The sequence below is a fragment of the Pelmatolapia mariae genome, linkage group LG20, assembly GCF_036321145.2.
Source record: "Pelmatolapia mariae isolate MD_Pm_ZW linkage group LG20, Pm_UMD_F_2, whole genome shotgun sequence".
Taxonomy (NCBI): Eukaryota; Metazoa; Chordata; class Actinopteri; order Cichliformes; family Cichlidae; genus Pelmatolapia; species Pelmatolapia mariae.
In genome coordinates, this window is record NC_086244.1 from 32,268,678 (window position 1) to 32,289,786 (window position 21,109).

Sequence of the window (21,109 nt, forward strand, 5' to 3'; positions counted from 1 at the left end):
GGCACACAGGGAGACAATTCAGACAATAAAGTTTAACAGAGGGAGAAAAACGAGGAATTAAAGGTCAGAACACGAGAATCTGGTTCTGGTTGAGCAGATGAGAAGTACGCTCCATCGTCACGCCGTTTGTCTGGCTGCTTTGAGCACAACCGTGATAAAAAATCCAAGCTAAGTCCTGACCCCAATTAGAACAAGCTTCACCACTGTCAGTGCTCCCATGTCATTGCTTTTTTACGGAGAATTGGTGACTATGGATGGAGGCCTCTTAGATATTAGTCTGGACTGCACAGCCTTGCAAGAAGGGCTGAACAAAGAGAAATATCAGTGGAAAAGAGAGAAAGAGAGAGACAGGGAGGATCCCTTGCAGTCAGACCTAATAAAGTGCTGCAGTGCAATATATTGCTCTGGGGAGAAAAGAAAGGAAAAAATAACATATGACACAACCGTCAGGCAAACAAGGTACAAGTACATGCAGTGCAGCATAGAAAGAATGCATGAATTGTTGGGGGAGATGAAGAAAGATTCAAGAAGAGAACTTGTGCGTGAGTGAGTGAAAAGAGGAGAAAAAAGAGAGAATAAGAGAGATGAGAAGTCACAGGCAGAAGGCACAGAGGTAGGGAGGTGGAAAGTTGTGATGAGATGGAAAAATGGAGTGAAGAAAAGGATTGTTGGAGGTGGGAGAAAGGACAAAATGAACAATGTGACGGTATCATAAAAAATGGCATCGTTCTAGTTTTCTGTGCTCCCTTCTTATCATCCGTTAGAGGTTATCAAGTCACGTACGGCATTACCTGTATGTGACTACAACTACTTTTGAAGATGACCTCTGTGCAGTAAATGTTTCAGCACGTGTAGTGAGAGATTCTGACTGCTATGAATAAATTATCCTCTGAATGAAAATGCTTGCTGTTCTCTTAGAAAACACGCCCAGTTAAACCTCCATCTGCACTTAGAGAAAACTGGAAAATTGAAAATTGGAAAATTGAAAAGGGAAAATTGGCGGCTCTTGAGCTCAACACCCGTCGAGAGCCCATATAAACTTTATTGAAAAGAAAGAGGGTGAAGGGGGGGAAAGAAAAGGAGAGTGAAATAGTATAGAGGCCACGGATGATGGGAATCCAGAAAGAGAGATTCACAAAGGCAGCATGGATGACGGGTTAAAATGTCATTCTTGCCACACAGAGAAAAAAAGAGGGGCTACTTTTTTTTTTGCAACATGCAATTTTGAAAAATTGTCTTTTTCAATTCAGCTCTTCGGCGCTTCTTTCGCTTCATTTAAGAAAAACTACAAGTACATTTTAAAGATTCTGTTGCTGTGCTGTCACGTACTTGACAAAATGTGAGCCCCAGCCGTCTCCTATCAGTACAGCAGCATTCAGATGGATTTGATCACAGCTTGAAAACGAAAGGTTTTCATCTTCTTTCGTTCACTGCTACATACCTGATGTGAAAACTCTACTTTCCTCCCTGCTTTCCTTCATCTCTGCTGAAGCCACGGGGCTCTATTACCGCCGCTGGGTTACTATAGAAACCGTGTTCGGCATTACCTGTTCATCTTGGCCTAATAGCTGCTGTTGTTTAAAATGATGTGTCAAGTATCATCAGATATAAATTTTCTATTGTTGAGAAGAAAAAAAGAGGGCGGCCTGTAGCTTCCCTTTAGTGATGCCGTAATAAACCAAAAGCTACCTCATTACCGCCAGACGCAGGCAGCACAACTGTTTTACAGCCAGAAGCCGAGGTTACGAGTCAGGTGAGCCGGGCTGACGACAGCCATTAATGTGCTAATGTGGCAACACACCGTATAGCGGCTTTGTGACACTACAAACCAGCTAACCAATCGCGAAGCCCTAATGGCCGTGTTTCTGATTTACTGTCAGGTTAAATGAAAAGACAGGCAGGGAAAGCTTTTTGTTTTCACTCACTCTAGGACATCATTAATACTGCTGCTGAGTTGCCATAGCAACTGTCTCTGTGTGTGTGCACGTGCGTGGACTGTGTTTGCTAAGATACCTTTTGAGTGCCACAACAAATTCACATACACAGGTTTAAGACGACTTTATAAAAAGAAAGAAAAGTGAAGGGAGGATGAAGTCTTACTCCAGTGTGTTGCCGTGCACTTTCTGTCTCCTAGCCACCAGATTTGTGGCTCCGATGTAACAAAAAACCAGCACCTTAAACTCGCACTAGTTCAAGCGCGTTATGCAGAATCAATGGAGTAACAAAGCAAATGTCAGTGGGAAAACACTGGGGGGGATTGCATTACGGAACTTTAACATCTAAATAGGCACAAATGACATTTTGTGCTCAGACTACGGGAGAATAAAATACAACCACTCACTTTCTACTGCTCACAGTTACCATCAGGTGGCTAAAAATCCTCCCTGTTAGCATGAATTATGAATCGCATCCTGGTGTCTGCTGCGGATACTGTACTGGAGAGAGATACATCTTTTTATTGCCCACTAAGGTCCCTAATTAAAGTGAATAAATCACACCCTGGCTGAAACATTAAAAAGCAGGAGCCAACTCATCAGTTAAAGACATAAGAGGGAAAAATGTCGTGAGGTTTCTATTAATAACCATGAGGAAAAATCGCTTGTTTCTAGCAGAAATCCCACATTATACTTTACGACTCTTACAACCGTTTGAGTGACGTGGAGAGAAAACGTTCCAGCGGGAATTACAATTTAAATTCACCTCATGAATTAAAATAAGTGTAACTACTGCAGTAAAGTATTATAAGCGAGTGAGCTGTCAGTTTCATGTCAGCGAGCAATTTGGAAGGCTGAAGCTAGCAGGAGGGGGTCCTGCATTCCTGGATTCTTCAGCCACTTACTCGTGATGTATGGAACAGGAGCAGCTCATTCCTTGTCAGCTGAGTTTGATATATAAGCTTAAATATTTATGGCAAAATAAAACAGAGATGTCTGGTTACCGCCTTTATGTCAGAATGCCAACAATTTTTAAATGATCGCCTGTCAGCTGGTGCATCCTCAGCTGAAGGCGTCGGCATCAGGTAAAACGAGATCCTGTCAGTTAATATGCGGAGATGACGCGCTGCAATACTTCATGAGTTACTGTCACCGCATCGCCATAGCAACATTACTTCCCATTTCTGAGAAAAGACATCTCGTTGTAATATCTAGTCACTGGGTCTGTACCCCATAATGGTACAGTGTATCAATCATAGAGTTTTAAATAACAGCAGCTATTTTATGTCCTCTGGGAGATTCTGTGCAAATTTGTAGTTGCTAGCGGCAGGAGTACAGTAACACAAAGTCCGCATCATTCCAGATTTTAACTCACAACTTAATGTTTTATTGTAATATTTAATTTTGCACCAAGAGAGCAGATATTATTAATAATTTCGCATCATATTCACGAGGTCATTTAGAGTAGTTAGTTGGATGCTTCCCTTAGTGATCCGCTTATTAAGTTACACTTAAATCTATTGACATACTAATAAAAGCTGCCAATAAAATGAGATTTAGAAAAACTTTTGATTTTCACACATGAAAACAACCCTTACTTTTACACCTGGATTCTTCCAACAACCTTTCACAGCTTGCACTTCATCTGTATTTTAAATAGTCCTGACTGAATGCAACATTTTATCAATATACCTAGAAGTTGTCCTTGAACTGCTCATGATGGTGTTCGCTGTATTGTTTGTATCGTCTGTGTGAATGCTGCTTTCCACACTTTTTCCATGACGTCACTTAGATTTAGATCAGAAAGGATGAATCATCAAGAAACAATAAACAGCCCCTGTTAATGCAAAATGTCTTCCTTTTTTCACAACACCTGCATCCTCATCACATCTCTCCTCCCCAAGTACTGATACATCAGTCTAAAATACACAGTCTCAAGCAGAGTGTGTCTTTGTAAAGACTCTAACAGGAGAGCATAAAGGAATTTTCAAAAATATGTCATTTTTACCTCATTGAAGTACGCATCCTGGGTGGCGGTGAGTCCGAAGCCGCTCTGCTGGGTCTCAAATGTTAGGAGGCGTGACAGCAGCCGCTCAGCTATCTGCAGGTCATTGCCATAGAGCCGGGTGGTAGCCTCGGTTACATCACGGAGCTGGTGGGCAAGCTTCTTCTCCATGATGGTGTTCAGCTCTGTCTCGTTGCGCTCCAGGGAATCGAGCTACACAAACATCCAGACGCGGGAAAAATATTTGTTGAATGAATGAAGAGATTTAATGCCAGATGACATATTTGCATGCATGAGCATTTCAGCTGTCTGTCCAACAGGCAAATCTGTCCTTGAATAATTTTCAGACTGAAGAATTACTTCAAGACCGGAATTAAATTGGAAATCTCTGAGAAAGCGTTCCAGCTGTATATTAAAAATATTGGTTCCTGTTACTGTTTAAAAATAAATAAATAAAATTAAAAAATCTAATTGAAATATTCCTGCAGGAGAAATTTTGATTTTAGATGTTTAGAACTTACTTTTAATGGTGTTAAAAAGTGAATTAGTTATTGTATTACTGTCATTAGCGGTCTACGTACAGCAGCACTGAGCTCCACAAACGGAGGTGAAGTGCAGTTGTAAAGGTCCGGCTCCAACCAGCCTCTCTCCGCATCACAGTGTCTAATGGCAGCACCTGCAAAGAGGAGAAACATGATTTTTTTTTAAATGTCTCCTCACAATTATTTGGCATGAAAAATCAATGTGTTTGAATGCACTTGTGTTAATGTATACGGACCGACAGAGCCTTTGGGGCAGGGCACCGCGGCAGGCAGGTTGAACTTGGTACGTGGCCACCAGATCCCCTGAGTAATGGTCTTTGGACAACCATCATAAATGACTGCGGGAGAGAGAACACCAATTAAAATCCTTATCAGCTCAACAACCTTTTCCATTTAAAATCGTGACAAAATATGACTCACAATGTAAATAAATTTAAAAAAAAGTTTTTCTTTTGACTTGCGGAGAAGAAAATGAAAATGATTGTGAGAGAATAAAACAGCAGCGTCTCACTAAAAGAAGTAATTACAAGTGGAGACGCTGCAACTGACAAAGCTGCACAGAACAGGGGAAAAAGGGAGAGAGAATCAACTGGAAGCTGTTAAATAGACGATGACTATAATTAACAGTTTCTTTGTGTCTCCGGGCTCAGGCAGAGACTTGACAAACATGACCATTTTTAAAAAGATGGAACAGCGGAGAAACAGGAATCCCGTGATTACACAATGGAAGGTAAATAGGGTAAAAGCTCAGAAGTGGCTCATCATTGTCATTCACATGTCTTTGTCTCTACAGATAATTTAGTCTGAAGGCTTTTGAACCCATCTTAAAAATTATACACCTTGTTTAAAGTCATCTTGAGTTTGCCACCAGTCTACTGACAGTCCCACAAAAGATACACGGACGATGAAATTGTTTTGACAACTTTTGGGAACTACGAGTTCGCAGAAAAGGTTTAATACTAAATCCAACTCGGAGCAAAAGCAGCTGATTTTTTCATTTACTTAGTTCGTTTTTATCAATGGAGCTGTGACAGTGACACACTTTTAACATAAAGCAGCTTTAAGAACAAATCGTTTTCTACGCGTGATTCACTCCCTCACACTAATATTGCCTTCAGGCAGAGTTTTTAGAATTACTGAAGTTTTTTATTTATTTATTTGATTTTTTTCACCCGCAAGCGGTGACGCCTCAGATGTGATACGGAGCTTCACATCAGCAGATGAATGAATGAATGAATGATGTAGCCCCCTGTTGTGTAAACAGGAGTAATCTCAACAGGCAACAGTGAGATGCAAAAATATGACAATAAACACACACACACACACACACACACACACACAGTTCAGAGCCCCCGCTGGTGCTTGCTTCTTTTTTTTTCTTTTTTTTTGTTAAAGAAAATAAGCTAAAAATAAACAAACACAAATTACAAACTCAGTTGACCTGTTTCTTTTTCTCACCTTCACAGCCTGAGTTTGTGACCTCAGCAAAAGGGTTGTCACATGAGTTGCACTGGCGACCAATTACGCCAGGCCTGCACTGACACTGTCCTGACTCTGGGTCGCATGCCCGCGAGAAGGACCCCACTGGGTAGCAGTCGCACGGCAGGCAGGTGTCCGAGTTTCGAGGATGGAAGTGGAACTCCTGAATATACACATGGACGGACACATGAGTCTCAACCGTACAAACTATCAGCGTGTTACAATTACATCAGCGTGCATGACTGTGAGACTTATACAATGAATCAGACGGGGAGCCGTGTATAAGAGAGAGGCGAAGAGCATCAATCAATGCATTACAGTTGATGATTTAGTTTGCGCAGCTTGAGAATACAGAGGATATTGATGCCTTTGCCTCACACATCACTAGAGATGACGACCTGCCTGGTCTCTAGAAAAAATTTGTGGCAAGTGTTTGCGGGTTGTTACAGCACCAAAACTTTCTTGTGATTGCTTTGATCACTAGCAGATTGCCAAAGTTGTCTGTTGTCTTCCAAGTCCGGAAGACACTGAATTGTCTGTGTACCATCAAGCAGTAGTGGAACTTGGAAGTAAGAATGTTCACCTTTAAAGCAAAAGCTGGCTCTTTACCTCTGAAACCAACATGTTTCAAAAGACACAACATTCTCCACTTTCTGTTTGCGTTGCACTCTTCACAGCTTAGCAAGTAGTTGCAGACAAGTTGGCATCTTCCCAACAGACCACGACTGGGTCACTCACCAGTCTCCAGGCCTGTGTCACTGCATTTTTAGTAGTTGTTTTCAATGCATCTGCCAGCTACCTGCAACAACCACTTGCATCTGGTTGGGAATTGTACATTTTTCCCTAGCAACTAGTGGTTGCCAGGCAGGTTGCCAGCCAGTGTCTAGGCCTATGTGAATGGGACCTAACTCTGCAGTAAGGACAAGAATAATACCAGGTTAGAGGATGATGGTGCAGCATCACTAGTGTATGTAATGTAATTCTGAAGGACCTCCCAAAGTAACTGTTAATGTATAGAAAGACAAATCTGTTAAGATGTCATTTTAAACCTTACTTTAAGCTATCCACTGCAATACTTGCCTCGACATGATTGGCACGTAGGCTAAATGAAAGCATTGTTGTGTTAGCACAACAATGAGAAGAATAAAATAACTTCAAATTGAATCTAAATTGTTGTTAACTACTTTGTCCGGGGTCAAATCAACATGGTGATCGGCTATAGAGAAAAGGCACCACATTTCCGACACACTCATTGTTTATGCCACCTACACACTACTTGCCAGCTGGAATTCAATATAGAGACTGTTCAGTAAAACCTCCCAATTTAACCCTTGGACCCCGATCTGTGATCATGTGTGCTTCATGTAGTCACGAGGTGTGGATTTAGGGGAAATCACACAGATTAAAGATTATCTTCAGGATTAAAGCCTAGATAAAACAGGATTCAATATAGCAGCTACAGAAGAGGATATCAATACGCGTGTATTTATGGATCAGAAATTTCAACATCTATGGATGATCATCATATCATGGTTGCTGTTATATATACATCTGGATAGCGTATCAACCTGAGAGGCGTTTACTGGGTGGTCTGCAGATGATCAATTTACTAATTAGGTATTTTTAATCTAAACAGCATGAATTTTAAACATGACAATTTTAAATATTTGGTTCCATAGCAAAATGTGTTGTAATGACTTTATGAGCAGCTCCAGGATTTAAGTAATACAACAACTACCCATCCATTCATCTAATTTCCTAACACAGTATCCAGCTTAGGGACTATGAGAGGAATATCCAGAGGAAACCGACACACCCAGAGGGAAAAAAAGTATTTCTACTACCTTTCACAACATCGTTGTATGTACTTTGTGTGTTTCTCCTGGTTACCTTGCACTGACACTGTCCGCTGGTCTTATTACAGTCAGGATCGAAGCCTTTATTGGTGTCACAGTGGCACGGTCCACAGGTTGGAGATCCCCACCAACCCCTGGGACACTGATGATCAATCCTACACGCACACAGAGACACAGAGTCATTAACACAAGATAGATCAGATAAAAGAGAAAAACACCAACTGAGCAACACAGCCTGTCAAAAACTTTTAATCGCTCTTCAAAGGATTCAACGTTCCCTCTGATTTCCAAATAATTGGTGGGAACAAAGAGATGAAAGAAAAAAGTATGAAATGAAGGAAGCAAAGGTATGGATCGAACTGGGAGGAAATATTAATACTGACATGTGGAGGTAGATGTACAAACAAAGAACTTGCACTTTTGCTGAGACACAGAAACAAGATATGATTATGCACAATATATCGATTAGCTTTTAACAATAAGGTTTACAAGGTGCATTAGACTTCCTAAATAGCCACAAACTTTAAATGTTTCTTATTGCTGGCATAGCCACACTTTGAACAGTCGCATATTAAACAGGAAAGCCTCCTTCACCCATTTAAAACATTTATTAAGTTCATTGATTCGTTTTAAAACCTGTTTTCTCAAACTACTAAACTGCAACTGAATTTCAACTCCATAAAAATAACTTTTTTTTATGTTCACTACACTTCTCATTTGCTCACATCTCAGCTAATGTGCTTTCCTCCTGGTCTCTAATGTCTAGCGTCTAATGGTTCACTGAGGAGATGAGTGCTTCTCGCAGTTAATGCAGACTGTTGTGCACATCTCTTAATTGCACCTTGTGGAAAGTCTCGGAGAGCAAAATTCAGATGTGAGTGATTTGTAACTGAATATCAGGGTTGACTCTCCCTGTTGTGTATTTTTGGCAGCTTAAATGCAAAATACTTTGTCTGATCATAACTCAGGGTGCACAGAAACAAAGACAGGGCCTTAAGCGGAAGCTGCTCCAGCTGTGCTTTGATGAATATATGCCTTGTAGGGGTCTTTCCTAAATGAGAAATGTGTTCAAACTGGCAAGTCATTTAAGATTATTTTTCACGTTTGCTTTAAAACGGCTAAAACTTTTAATTTTTAGAGGTTAGTCTGAACTTTTGTTCTATAGGAACTTGCTCATTATTGTGATATGGATATTGGTAAGCTGGGCTCATTCATGACCTGGGAAATACATTTTAACATTATCGATGCATTGTTTTGCAGGGAACCATTACTAACAGACCTAGAGCAGCAAGATTTACCTTTACAGAAACCTTCATGCAAATAGCTGTTAATCATTGCCCAAAGTGACGATGACTGACAGAAGTAGTCCTCTATAAAATATAACAAGCCCACTATGTCATTTCACTCGCTAAAATAAAGGTACTCTGATGAGGCATAAAAACCTGAACCTTAAAATGATATAAATCAGCAATTCTGCAAATAAAAGAAGCCATAATATAAAATGTCGATCCATTTCTGATGTTATCATCCTTCAGTGCATGGTGACAACTTAAAAAAAAGGAAAAAGAGGTACTCTCATGACCACCTATGGTTAATGAGCCATATATGTGTGTGCACGCATATGACTTGTCGCATAATCTTTGTAAAATTATTATAAATCCAGTCTTAGTGCTGATTTAATTTTCATACAACGCTGACTGTCTGCCAATCAAATATATGGAAAAACTTTACGATATTTCATCTGCAGGTGAAAATGTGTGTCTTCGTGAAAAACACACCAGATCAAAGATGTTCATCTGGGACAAAAGCTCACACAATGAGCAGCTCATGAGATAAATCTTAAGCTGTGTGGATTTCACAGGCAGGAAAGAGGCGCGGGGTCAGGTCAGGGTCACGCTTACTTCACACAGTTTAACATAACCACAGATAACCTCTGAGTGTGTGTGTTTTGACTTGAGACTCCGCTCATCCCACAGTGGATTACATGGAACGCTGGAGATGTGGGGCAACAAGGCTGAACTAAAGCTACCAAGACACGCACATAACTGAACAGAGCTTAAGTGGGCTAGAGACTACAAAGAGTTGTAGTCTGTGTTGGCACCTCGCAGGTAACCCGAAGTTCAAATGTTACATCAGTTGTGTGGGCGTTTGCCTGTGTACCTGTGCTGGCAGTATTGCCCGTAGTGGTTGTCTCCACAGTCACAAATGTATCCATGGGAAGAGCTGGGCTTCCTGTGGCAGTGAGCCTCATTCTCACATGGATTCAGATGACAGGCGTCAATGCAGCTTTTCCCATAATAACCTGAGAGACACAAAGAGAGATGTCAAATAGCTTCAGCACAATAAGAAAACTTGGTTCTTAAATTTGTTTTGTTTTGTTTTGCAGGTTATATTAAACAATATTTTTGATTAAATTCACTGGACGTGTATCTTCCACCTGAGCAAGTAGCACATCCTTTAAACTCTATGGACACAGGGAGGAAGTCAGTAAATAGGCTGATTAACCCTCAATTTTATTTGCTATAATAACTTATAAGAAAAATTATCAGGAAATTTGTCATGCATATTTAAGTGGGTCTAAGCAAATATCCATTCATCCTAGTGCCACCTAAATATTAACACTGAGTATGTCCAAGTTTTATTAACGTTAGAAAACTGATTTATTTTGGAAACAATCATCTACAGAAAAATAAAGACAAAAAATAAAGAACTTCCCTTCCAAGTAATTTGATGAAATAAAAGCAGAACACAGCAAACACTGAGATCTTAATATGCAGGACGGCGTTGCGTCTTCCATCTGTGTACCACACATAATAACCTGTCAACTCGCAAGTAAACATCTCAAACATCAAACAGCGATTATCACAAATGTCATTCTCCTGACGCACTTCGGCTGGGCGAGCCACTGGAAAACATGCCGCAACGGTGCATTGCTACACTGTCAGCCGCTGAAACACTAACACAGCGCTTCCTCCTTTTTTTGTTTTTTGTTTTTTTTTTTCGAGTTCAAAACAAGTACAAGAGTAGCATCAAGAAAACATTCCACTTGCTATACGGCAATATACATGCACGTCAGGTGTGGAGGAACCAAGACATGTTGATGGGAAGTAGGCTACTGGAACAAAGCATCCATGGACAACGGCTGATAATATAGAACTGATGCAGAGATGCTATTATGTATCACATATGCCGACCCAATGAGAGGGTATATGCCACACATGTGAGAACTATGGATGGGCAGAAAGCCAACATCCAAACTCACCAAGAAGTACCTGGTAATAATCACACGTGTCACCATCAAGTGCAAAATATATCACTGTTCACACTGCTGTTCTGCATAGGCGTCAGTCCCGTAAGCCTGCTCATTACTAAGACTGGATACAGATATAAATTCAGGACTGGAGTGACCATCAGTCACCTCACACTCACCAATCCTCCTCATCAGGATCGATAGCGAGGACATCAGGATGCCATTTAGCCTGGATAAGTGGGTATATTTTGGTAATTCTGGCCAAATGGTAAAAAAGAGAGAGAAGACTACCTGGACTGAAGGGGTGGAGCCACCAGAAGGAGGAATAGCAGATATATGGGACAGCTACAAGTACCTGGGTATCCCACAATCCAAGGGGAATCATGATGGATGCACAAAGGTCATGGGGATGCACAAAGGTCAGCCACAGCCAAATACCTCCAGAAGATAAGACTGTTTTAAAAAGCCAGCTGAATGGTAGGAATAAGATCCAAGCCATCAATACATCCCCCCTACTGCTCAGCAGATACCCATTGTAGTACTAAGCTGGCCACAGGAGGAGAGAGATGCCACTGATGTGAAGAAACAAAAACTCCTCACAACCTGAAGTCCAGCACCCCGAGGCTCTATGAGCACTGCAAATGGTGAGGGCGAGGATTAGTGAGTGTCAGAGGCACAATCCAGCATGAAACATGGAGCATCTGTGAATATATCAGGCCCCCAAGAAGAGCTGCTCCAAGAACGCCTCAGGCAGCTGAAGACAGACGGTGAGGAACAGAAAGAGGAGCAATCTACACGACCAAGGCCCTGAATGGGATGAACCACTGACAAATAGAGGAAGTGGCTGACATCAAGAAATCTTACCAGTGGCCAGAAAAGGACAGCTAAAAGGACAGCACAGAGGCTCTGATCACAGCAGCACAAGAACAGGCCCTAAGCACCAGACGCATAGAGGCAGGAGTCTACCAAAGCAGATAGGACCTGCAGACCGTGCCAAGGTGCCCAGAGACTATCCCACACTTAGTAGCAGGATATTTACTGTATGTGGACCTTGCGTGTGCACTGAGGCACAACCAAGCAGCTGAGATAGCGTACAGGAACATCTATGCCACTTATGGACAACAAGTTACGTGCAGAAAAACTAAAAGCAAACTGATTTTAAAAAATATAATGTCACTGGAAAAGAAAATGTAAACGTCTCTTTTTCATAACAGCACAGAAATGTGCTACATAAAGAGCAAAGACAGTACACTTCAACACAGCTGAACAAGCCACTTCAACAACACACGCGCACACTCCCAAGGTATACTTGTGTGCAGCATGAGGAACGAAGCCGTCATACACTTCAATGCAATCCCGAGACACTCCACACAAACACACCCGCCTCTTATATGGTAATACAGGCCAGCACATAAAAACCCCTCTTTAATCTAATGACTAAAGCTGAGCGCTTTATGCATATTTTGCGGTGTATTGAGCACAAATAGTGAAGGCCTCTCACCTAGACATCCTTTTAAATTAAAAAGAGCATAATTGTGCTATTTAGTCATTAGGGAGCCTTTTTTAATAGGGGGACTTAAATATTACAGGACTACTCAATGACAAAAGAATCTACACTCACGTGAAGCCAGAAATAAAAGCAATGAATTTAAAATAAAACATTCCACAGACTAAATGAATAATAAAAATAAAACTAAGATTTGCCTGTAATAATTAATAATGAATCCAACTGATACAGCTGGGTTTCTCGTCTTCAACTGTGGAGCCACAGAAAAATTTGCCAATATTTTATTATTTGAGGTTTCATTTACTTAACATTTATTTTTGTTTAGCAAGGTTGTAGTTATCAAATAGACAGAAATAACATGTAAATGCCTGGATTTCTATCTAATGAAGTAGCACAGACTCATGCCTTTATTGTATGTGGACCTATCGTGCATTTGTTTATGGCTGCTGTGGGAATTAAAGGTCTTTGCTACATTAGGCATGTTAATTACTAATAAACACAACGTGAAGCCGAGGTTGTGATAAACCAAGGTTTTAGAAAATCTAAATTCTTACCTGACAGCATTAGAGAGTCAAACAATTTGTCCTCACCAATCAGTCATGATTGATTGCTTGTACAACACAAACACAGACAACTTGTTTTCATCATATTTTACCCAGAACTCCAGACCGATCAACAAATCTCTGCTTTCACCTCGTGTCTCAAGCCAGCTTGGCTTTCAGGCCCTCTTTTTAATTTACCGGCACAGAACAGAAGGACGTCTCTGCAGATCGAAGTGTGACTGGCTGATGCGTGCGTGCAGCTTGTTGAGGTCTGCATTCCTCTCAGCGAAGCAGACAAACATGTGCAAGGTCTGCTCTCACTTGTCCGTCTAAAGAAAATACAGAAGGCGCTTTGCTTTCAAGCCTGTGGCCTTGACTTCTGCTAGTACTCAGTATTCACTTACACCAGCATTCAAATGAATCCTTTTTCAGTAATTGCATTGCCTTCTAACTTTTTCTGCTCTCTGTACATAATCAAACCCAAACATGCTATATAATTTTAAAAAAAACCAGACACTAACCCAGCTTCATCTCCAAACTTCACACAGTGAAGCTAATTGCAGCCATTGTTCAGTTTTAAAATTATTCATCTCACAATTTCTTCTAACAACAAATGCACAAAGACATTGTGCCTATTTTCTGTCTTCTCCACCTTTAACTTTATTGTTCTCCACGTCTGTTGCTTTCTCTTGAACACACACACGCACACATAGGTACACACACACGCACACTCAATCATCTTCTATCAGCACTATACATCTTTACAGTTTCACCATGGCAACAGAAAAAAGGGAGACGACAACGGCCTTGGCTGTTTTCAGACGCGTATAATGACACTGGCCTTCTCGACACAACACGAGAGCGAGGGAGAGGCTCGAGCCTGAAGAACAAAGAGTGGTGTGCGTGTGTTTTTCATCTTTCGCAGTCAGGGTGCAGGAGTCTGTTTGAAAAGTTGTGCTTCTCGAGCGCTACACACATTCAGCGTGACTCACAGCTTCGCGTCTGACTTTCCTGTAACACAACATCAGCTTGACTTCTCCACATGACTACAATCAGGAAAGACCAATGAGTCATCTGTTCACTGAACCGTCCATTCATCCTCTGTGTATCCAACTGTCTTCTCTGACAGTGGAAAGATTCTGCGTGTCGAAATTTCCGAAACAAAATGCTCACACTGAGCGCCGAGTTCAGTAACTATGTGACAACGGCGGCTCACAATGAAAGAAAGAAAGCACTCGTTCAAATATGCACTGAACTTTTAGTTTGGTTTGTGCATCGCTGTTTTAGTTACATGTTTTAGCAGGAACTTTCTGTGCAAAGGCAACCCACTGTGCCCTGCTGCATAGCATCAAGAGGTTGACAAGCAAACACGACTGAAACCCCAGTGTCATCTCTCTGATCCAAACTGGTCGTGGAACAATGCCAAAAACTGAACCGGAGCCAGGCAGATGTCAGCGACGTTTCCATAAAGGTCACGTGATACTGTGTCTTTGAACGTGAGAGATATAGATCAGTTCATAACAAGGAAGAAATTAAATGTGTTTATCTTTTTGGGGGGGTTTTTAAACCAAAATGGTTGGTACATGGTTGTCAAGAAACATCTGCATGCGTTCTCCATGTACACAGACAAGTATTACAACACAGTTAAGCTGTAGTTTTATACATTTAAGTTCTGTTTCATTCACTGCATGGTGAAATGAATGAATCAGACTCTTACAGTTATCCTCACTCTGGTCGTGAGGTTACCGTCATAAACTCGGGATCAATCAAACAACAAGTCATTTAGCTCAGTCATTTCAGTTGTGGACCCAAAAGCATGAAGCTGTGTGTGAGAGTTTGATTCACTGCTAATGAGTTTGTCTCTTTCCAAGAAACTTTTTTAATTTTGTTGTATTCTACTCTTTGTCTCTTTATTGATTAAAAACAAAACAGACTCTCTCTACTCTAATTCAGACATACAGGCGATCTTTAAGAAGGACCTCCAACTGGCATCACCGCGACCTCCACCATCTTACTCAAACTTTCATTTGAGTATTTTTAACCATGATTAGACATCTAGAGAAGATCTCCACCCGATAGTTTTTCAATGTAGAAATATTTGCTGGGTATAAGAAAGTATCAAGAGGAGGCCATGAACACCACACACTGACATATGGCCAACCCTCTAGCTACCCCACAAAAATCAATGAACAGTTGTTAAAGTCATTAATTTCTCCTTTTCTATCAGAGCTTTCTGCAGAACCCTTTTGCCATACCTGTTGTTCCCACAAACACACATTTTAACAGTGACATCAACTATTTGACTTGACTTTCTTGAGCGCTTCATCGACTAATTAACACTATTGATGAAATATTCCAGCCATCAGTGTTTTCACATCATCTGAAAGTGTTACAAATCTAACTTCCTGCTCTTTCTTTTGATGCGTTAATGCGTTAACGAGCTAACGTGTTGACACTGTGCAGCCCCACGCACAGGGCGATCCGCACTAACTCGCTAACGGAGATTTTTCGGTTATGGCGTTAAAATAAAAATGTTCTTGCTCTGCTGCTGAAGCAAATACTTTGCTGCAGATGTTGCTGCTGATTTGGAGATTTGGAGCCAGAGTTGATTTAGTAAAGCTATTTTAAAGTGCTTTTACTTGTGACATTGTATCCCCTGCAGACATTACTCAGTGTCATGATGTTATTACACACTTTATACCTCCAAGCTGCAATCATTTCAGAGATATTTTTGATTAAAGAAGTACACACTACACAGTACTTGCAGTGCACCATTCATATAGTTATATAACAGCGGTCTACCTGTATGTTTTTTATTTTGATATCACATCTGATCAATAAATGACACTTCCAGTTGAGGAGTCATTTGTCACAGAATGCAACTTTACCCTGATTCAGCACCCTGAGGATTTGGCATCTACTATAGGTTAGAGCACAGGAAACTACAACTCGAAGCTCATACATCTCCACCACTTTTCCCAGAGGCACGGAGTTTAATACACTGCAGCTGCACACCACGCCCAAACCAACAATGCACTTCCCCCGTCAAACTCCATTTAAAGAAATATTTATTTGGCACTTGTTTACAGTCTCTAACAACTTGACAAAAGGCAAAAACACTGATGAATTACTCTCTACTGCAGTAAAAGCAGTTACAAGAGTTCTCGTTCTCCAATTGTGTTTTCTGCATATGATCGTGTGGGCTTCTAAACAGTCCGAGAACTCAAATGGACATAAATCAACATGGTTGCAATTTTTCATATTAGATCAAATTTTTCACAGCGGCCAATTAGTCTGAAGCAGCTGGCAGCAACATGCACAAAGTCAGACTTGCTGTATGCTTTCTCACAAACACACGCACACACACAGACAGTGAGGAGATGAGAAGGCAGATATCTCCTTGCGTCGTCATGCAGAACCTTGTTTCAGTGTGTGTGTGTGTGTGATTGACAGAGAGGCGGTGTGTTTCTTCTAGGAGGCCTTTTGCAGGTCAGATGCGCTGTCAGTTACACGAGACCCATTAAGCTAACTTCAGCACCAGGGCAAAACACACAAACACACACATGAAAGGGAATTATTCAGAGTGCGCATCTACTTCTTTCTCCCTCTGCCGTTATTAAACTTTGATTTGTCTCTAAGCGGCATTCATTCTATAACAGTCTCAATTTTTAATGCTCATTGTGCTGATGAAATGTAATGATAATGAAAGCGCATGTGTGTACAGTAAATAAGTGCACGCATATTAAGTTCGTGGAAACGCTGTGTGTGTATGTGGTAATATGTGTGGTTGAGTCTCGGTATGAAGGCATCTGTGTGTGTGATGCTCCAAGTTAATAAGTCAAGGTGTTAGCATTAGCTTGCGGGCTGGTGCAGGATGCTACAGGGATAGCAGTGCCTCTCTGCTTCCTCTACCATGCTGTCAAGGCCTGAGGCTGTCTCACTATATCCTCCACATAGTCACAAACTGACTCCTCTTTCACTCCCTCAAGCATCATGAGCATTTTCATCACTTTTTCTTTCTTGGATAACTTTTCATCACCTACTTCTGCCTTCTAAAAGTAGCTGCTGTGGTAGCAGTCTATGCAGAAGACTTTGGAGTGTTACACCTGATGCTCTTTCCTGTATTTTTTTTTTCACAGACGTGGGAGGGTGTAAGCTGCTATGTTTATTTATTTATTTCTTCTTGTGTGCTGAGGTAGTCTGACCTAGCAATCAGGCATCTTCAGCTAAAAAGCACGACATACTACCAATCTCATGAATCTCATTTCAAGCTTGCTGCTTTTCCTTACAAAGCAAAATCAGTCTGAAATGTGACAACTGTGACCCATTTTGCTTGTCTGTTTTTAAAGAGTGGAATGGCAACCTAATCACATCCTATACTTCTACAGAACAGCACTGTTAGCGCTGCGTTATAACAAGAAAGTCCTGGGTTTGAATCTGCTGGCCTGTTGGGGTCTTTCTGTGTTGAGACTGAATGATCCCCCTTTGGCTGCTTGTGTCCTCTCCATGTGATTCAAAACTGGCTGATTGATGTCCATCTCTCTAATTTAGGCCTGTGACAAACTGGCAATCTGTTGCAGGGTCTCCCCCAAACCCAAACTGCAAGAAGCCCCAGTCTCATAGACCTAAAGATTCAACAACCATATGGCAACCACCAGTCAAAGGGGAAAAATGGTAATTCTCTGACCTGTAGGTGAGTGACTGCTGTGATTGTGATTGTCTCTGTGAAATTTGCAAAATCTCCATCATTCAGTTTGTCTTAAGTGAAGCTAGTGCCGTTCGCGCAACTTTTACTTGCTGAAGGCGAATGTTTTCCATTCTCTGTGTTGCACTTTTTCCAAGTTTCACTACAGCTGAAAGAGTTAAAGGTGAATGTTTGCAGACAAGATGGCACTTTTCATACATACTATGGGTCCCTATGGGAATCTGCTAGCAACCAAAGTGATCACATGGAGGTTTTTGAGGCACCACTCTCTTTGTGACCAATTTCAACTGGTGCTAGAGGTTGCAGCCTTTAACAACCACTTGCAAACTAGTCAAGGAATCCCTGGGGAGGTAACCAATCAGTCTGTAGGCCTGTGTGACAGAGGACTAAGTGGTTAAGATAATGAATGAATGGACGGATGGATGAGTTTTCTCCACTTTCACTTTTCCAGTTAGTTTTGTGTTGTAACCATGAACTGGATATAAAAGCGCACCATTTAATTTGTGGACTCGGGTTTATCATTTTGGCCATACTTAGATGAGGGAGTAAAGCTGAAATTCACTACACTGAATTTTGGCTAATGAAAAAACAGGAAACAAGAAAACTGAAAACACATTTCATAATTTTGATCCTTTAACAAAGAGTTATAAGAAAGAAAAAAAGAAACACATCAGTAGATTTTTCATAAAAAAATGCTTTAAACTTTGTTTTCATATTGTTAGGCTTTGAACACATTTTTTTTCTATAAAGAGAGAAAGATGCCCATCCAGACGTTTCATCATTGGGTCTACTGGTATTGACCCGTATGTGGAATCAGCCTCAAATAGAAACTTGTTGAACTTGAGTTTTTTTGCATTTCAGTCTCAGCTTCACGTCTCAGCCTTAGAGGATGCTGCCTGATTATAATTGACTGTCTGTCACTGGTGTTTGCTTTACATTACAGAAGTTCTTCCTAATCTGAAAGAAATATTTGAGTTTTATGTTAAAAATGTAGAGTATAGTGTTTTCTACAAGTACAGAAAAAATCTGAAGAAATATTGAGGAAGGTGACTAATCTCAAAACGTGGATAGGCAACTTCTGTCTTTCTTCTGGTTTTCTCTTTAATGGTTCTTTTTCTGCTAACTTGCCAGCCAGTCTTTTGTATCCTCACCCCTTTACCCATAATATAAATAATCTCTCTTAATCGCCTCCCGTTCAGCTGCCCTTACATGTTACATCAATACTTTTAGAGCTGAAGAGCTTCTGTTGCATGCACTGCTGCTAACTGCTAGCTCCAAATAAATATCGAATATCACTCCTCCTTACGCTGTTCTTCTGTCTTGCTTCTCTCTCATGTGTGCAGCTGTCATGTTAATTTTCTCTCAAATCTAAGTGCATCCCTGTGTACGTATATTCCCAGACGTGTCACTAGTGTTTTCAAGCTGTTTGATTTGACTTTCTCGCGCCCTCTTTTTTTCCCCTTCCTTCCTCCAAACTTTGTGTTTTTCATTTTTTTACACTATTTCTGTCACCCGCCTTTTTCTGTTCATTAATCATTAATATTTTCACTCTCTTTGTTCCTCCTCTGCATTTTTCATCTTTCTATTGTTTTTTTTCCTCCCTGCATCTCTCTATACAGTATACACTTTCCTTACTCTCTCCTCTGTCTCTTTACTTCTCCACCCCTCTCCTTCTCTTTTAATCATATTCTTTTCCTCCACATTAATTCCACCTCATTATATTCACCTTACTAAGGAGCTTTTGGAAGTTAGCCTGCAGTCGGTCTCTTTCTCTTGGTCTCAGGTGGATGGGGACTCATTATGCAAACCCAAATATCAGTTTAACCCAGTTACAGCACTGGGAGACACCTACGCATATGGACACATTATATTTACTCCCCTTTTTTGTTGTTTCTTACTAAGCCAGCTTCTTTAACCTTTTACTCTCAAACCTCACCTATTTTACATTGAATGCCTACAACAGTCAAAACTTTAGACCATTTTGTCTGGCTCGGAGGCTAGCTCACAACAATGGAAAATACTTTTTGGTGTGTTACATTTTGTCTGTTAATCTATTCATTTTACAATAATCACATCACATTAATCCTTTTTAGCATTTTTTAGTTGTTTTTTGGGAGCGGGGTACTATTACTATTAGTTTCACCTGTAGTGAAAAAGTTAGCAGTGATGTTGTGTATTCACATTTAATAACAGACTTGTTAAATGTTCTAATCTTTGCTTTAGGTGTTACAAATTCACATATTTCTGTGACCATGTTGCATTATTCTGTAACTGTAAAACCGAGGGTGAAAAAAAAAATGCATACTACATTTACCAGACGTTGGTTAAGGCAGGAGACGGGACAAAGATGGTGAAGCAATCTTAAAATTTTGGGGGGGTTCATTTAGGAGTGGGGGGAGCATTATGTCACAAAATTATCTGTCTGTACAAAGAAAAAAAATGATGCCACAAAAAGCTACCCACTGCTGCAAACACGACATCAACGCTCTCTAATGGCACACAAGAGGAAAAATATGATGGCAGCCTCACTGCAGCATCACAGACCACTTACAAGCAGGTGCAAAGACTAACTGCAACACCCTCAACATCTGCACGACCGCTTTCAATCAATGCACAGGTCGCATGGTGGGAACAACCTGTCGCCACATAATCAGGGCCTGACTCAGATCGACTGCAGTCACTCTCATACAGATTGCCAAGACATCTGCAATTAGTCTAAGTCTGTCTGAACTGAGGAGTGCAGCTTGTCTGCAACACATCTCTTTGCATTATAGGACTCAATTTAGCTGGTTGCTAACCGGCTCTACTTACATCCCTATATAAAAGCAAGGTTGCCAAGTGTCTATATAATTTTTCAGTTAAATCATCTTTTTCGTAGCAATTATGTCACTATTTGTGGAGGAATTTCTGAATTTCTATTTCAAATCTATGGCTGGTTCTGGCTGGACTCTGAATGTGAGTAGTGAATTTATGTACATGAGGACGGTAACAGATTTGCAACAGGTGGAAACAGACTTGTGATTTTTCATGTTTTATCGGTTAACTGTTGTGTTATCACAAACAGATTATATGTAATTGCCAAACAATCATGCCGTTTTATCGCTGTCTTGACGTACCAAAATTACTTTGAACAGTCACATTTCACTCGTGCCACGGTCTCCAGTAACTGTTTACCTTAGTGTGACGGTAGCATGAAAACGACACACTAACACTTATATTAAATTAATTTTTTTACAAACCTACAACATTCGTACATGCGCGTTCATCAAGCCAATAACGGCACAGTTTT

At 40.7% G+C, this 21,109-nt stretch overlaps 1 protein-coding gene across 2 annotated transcripts in view; it reads right to left on the minus strand.

Annotated features, from left to right (window-relative positions):
* Nucleotides 1-21,109, minus strand: part of celsr3 (cadherin, EGF LAG seven-pass G-type receptor 3) — a 119,209-nt gene that overhangs the window by 29,662 nt on the left and 68,438 nt on the right. For both annotated transcript variants that reach the window (XM_063463627.1, XM_063463626.1), the window contains exons 15-20: nt 9,977-10,118; nt 7,851-7,971; nt 5,940-6,123; nt 4,718-4,819; nt 4,521-4,615; nt 3,943-4,152 (exon numbers count right to left, since the gene is read on the minus strand). In XM_063463627.1, coding sequence (XP_063319697.1) covers nt 3,943-4,152; nt 4,521-4,615; nt 4,718-4,819; nt 5,940-6,123; nt 7,851-7,971; nt 9,977-10,118 — 854 coding nt within the window. The remainder of the gene's footprint in view (nt 1-3,942; nt 4,153-4,520; nt 4,616-4,717; nt 4,820-5,939; nt 6,124-7,850; nt 7,972-9,976; nt 10,119-21,109) is intronic.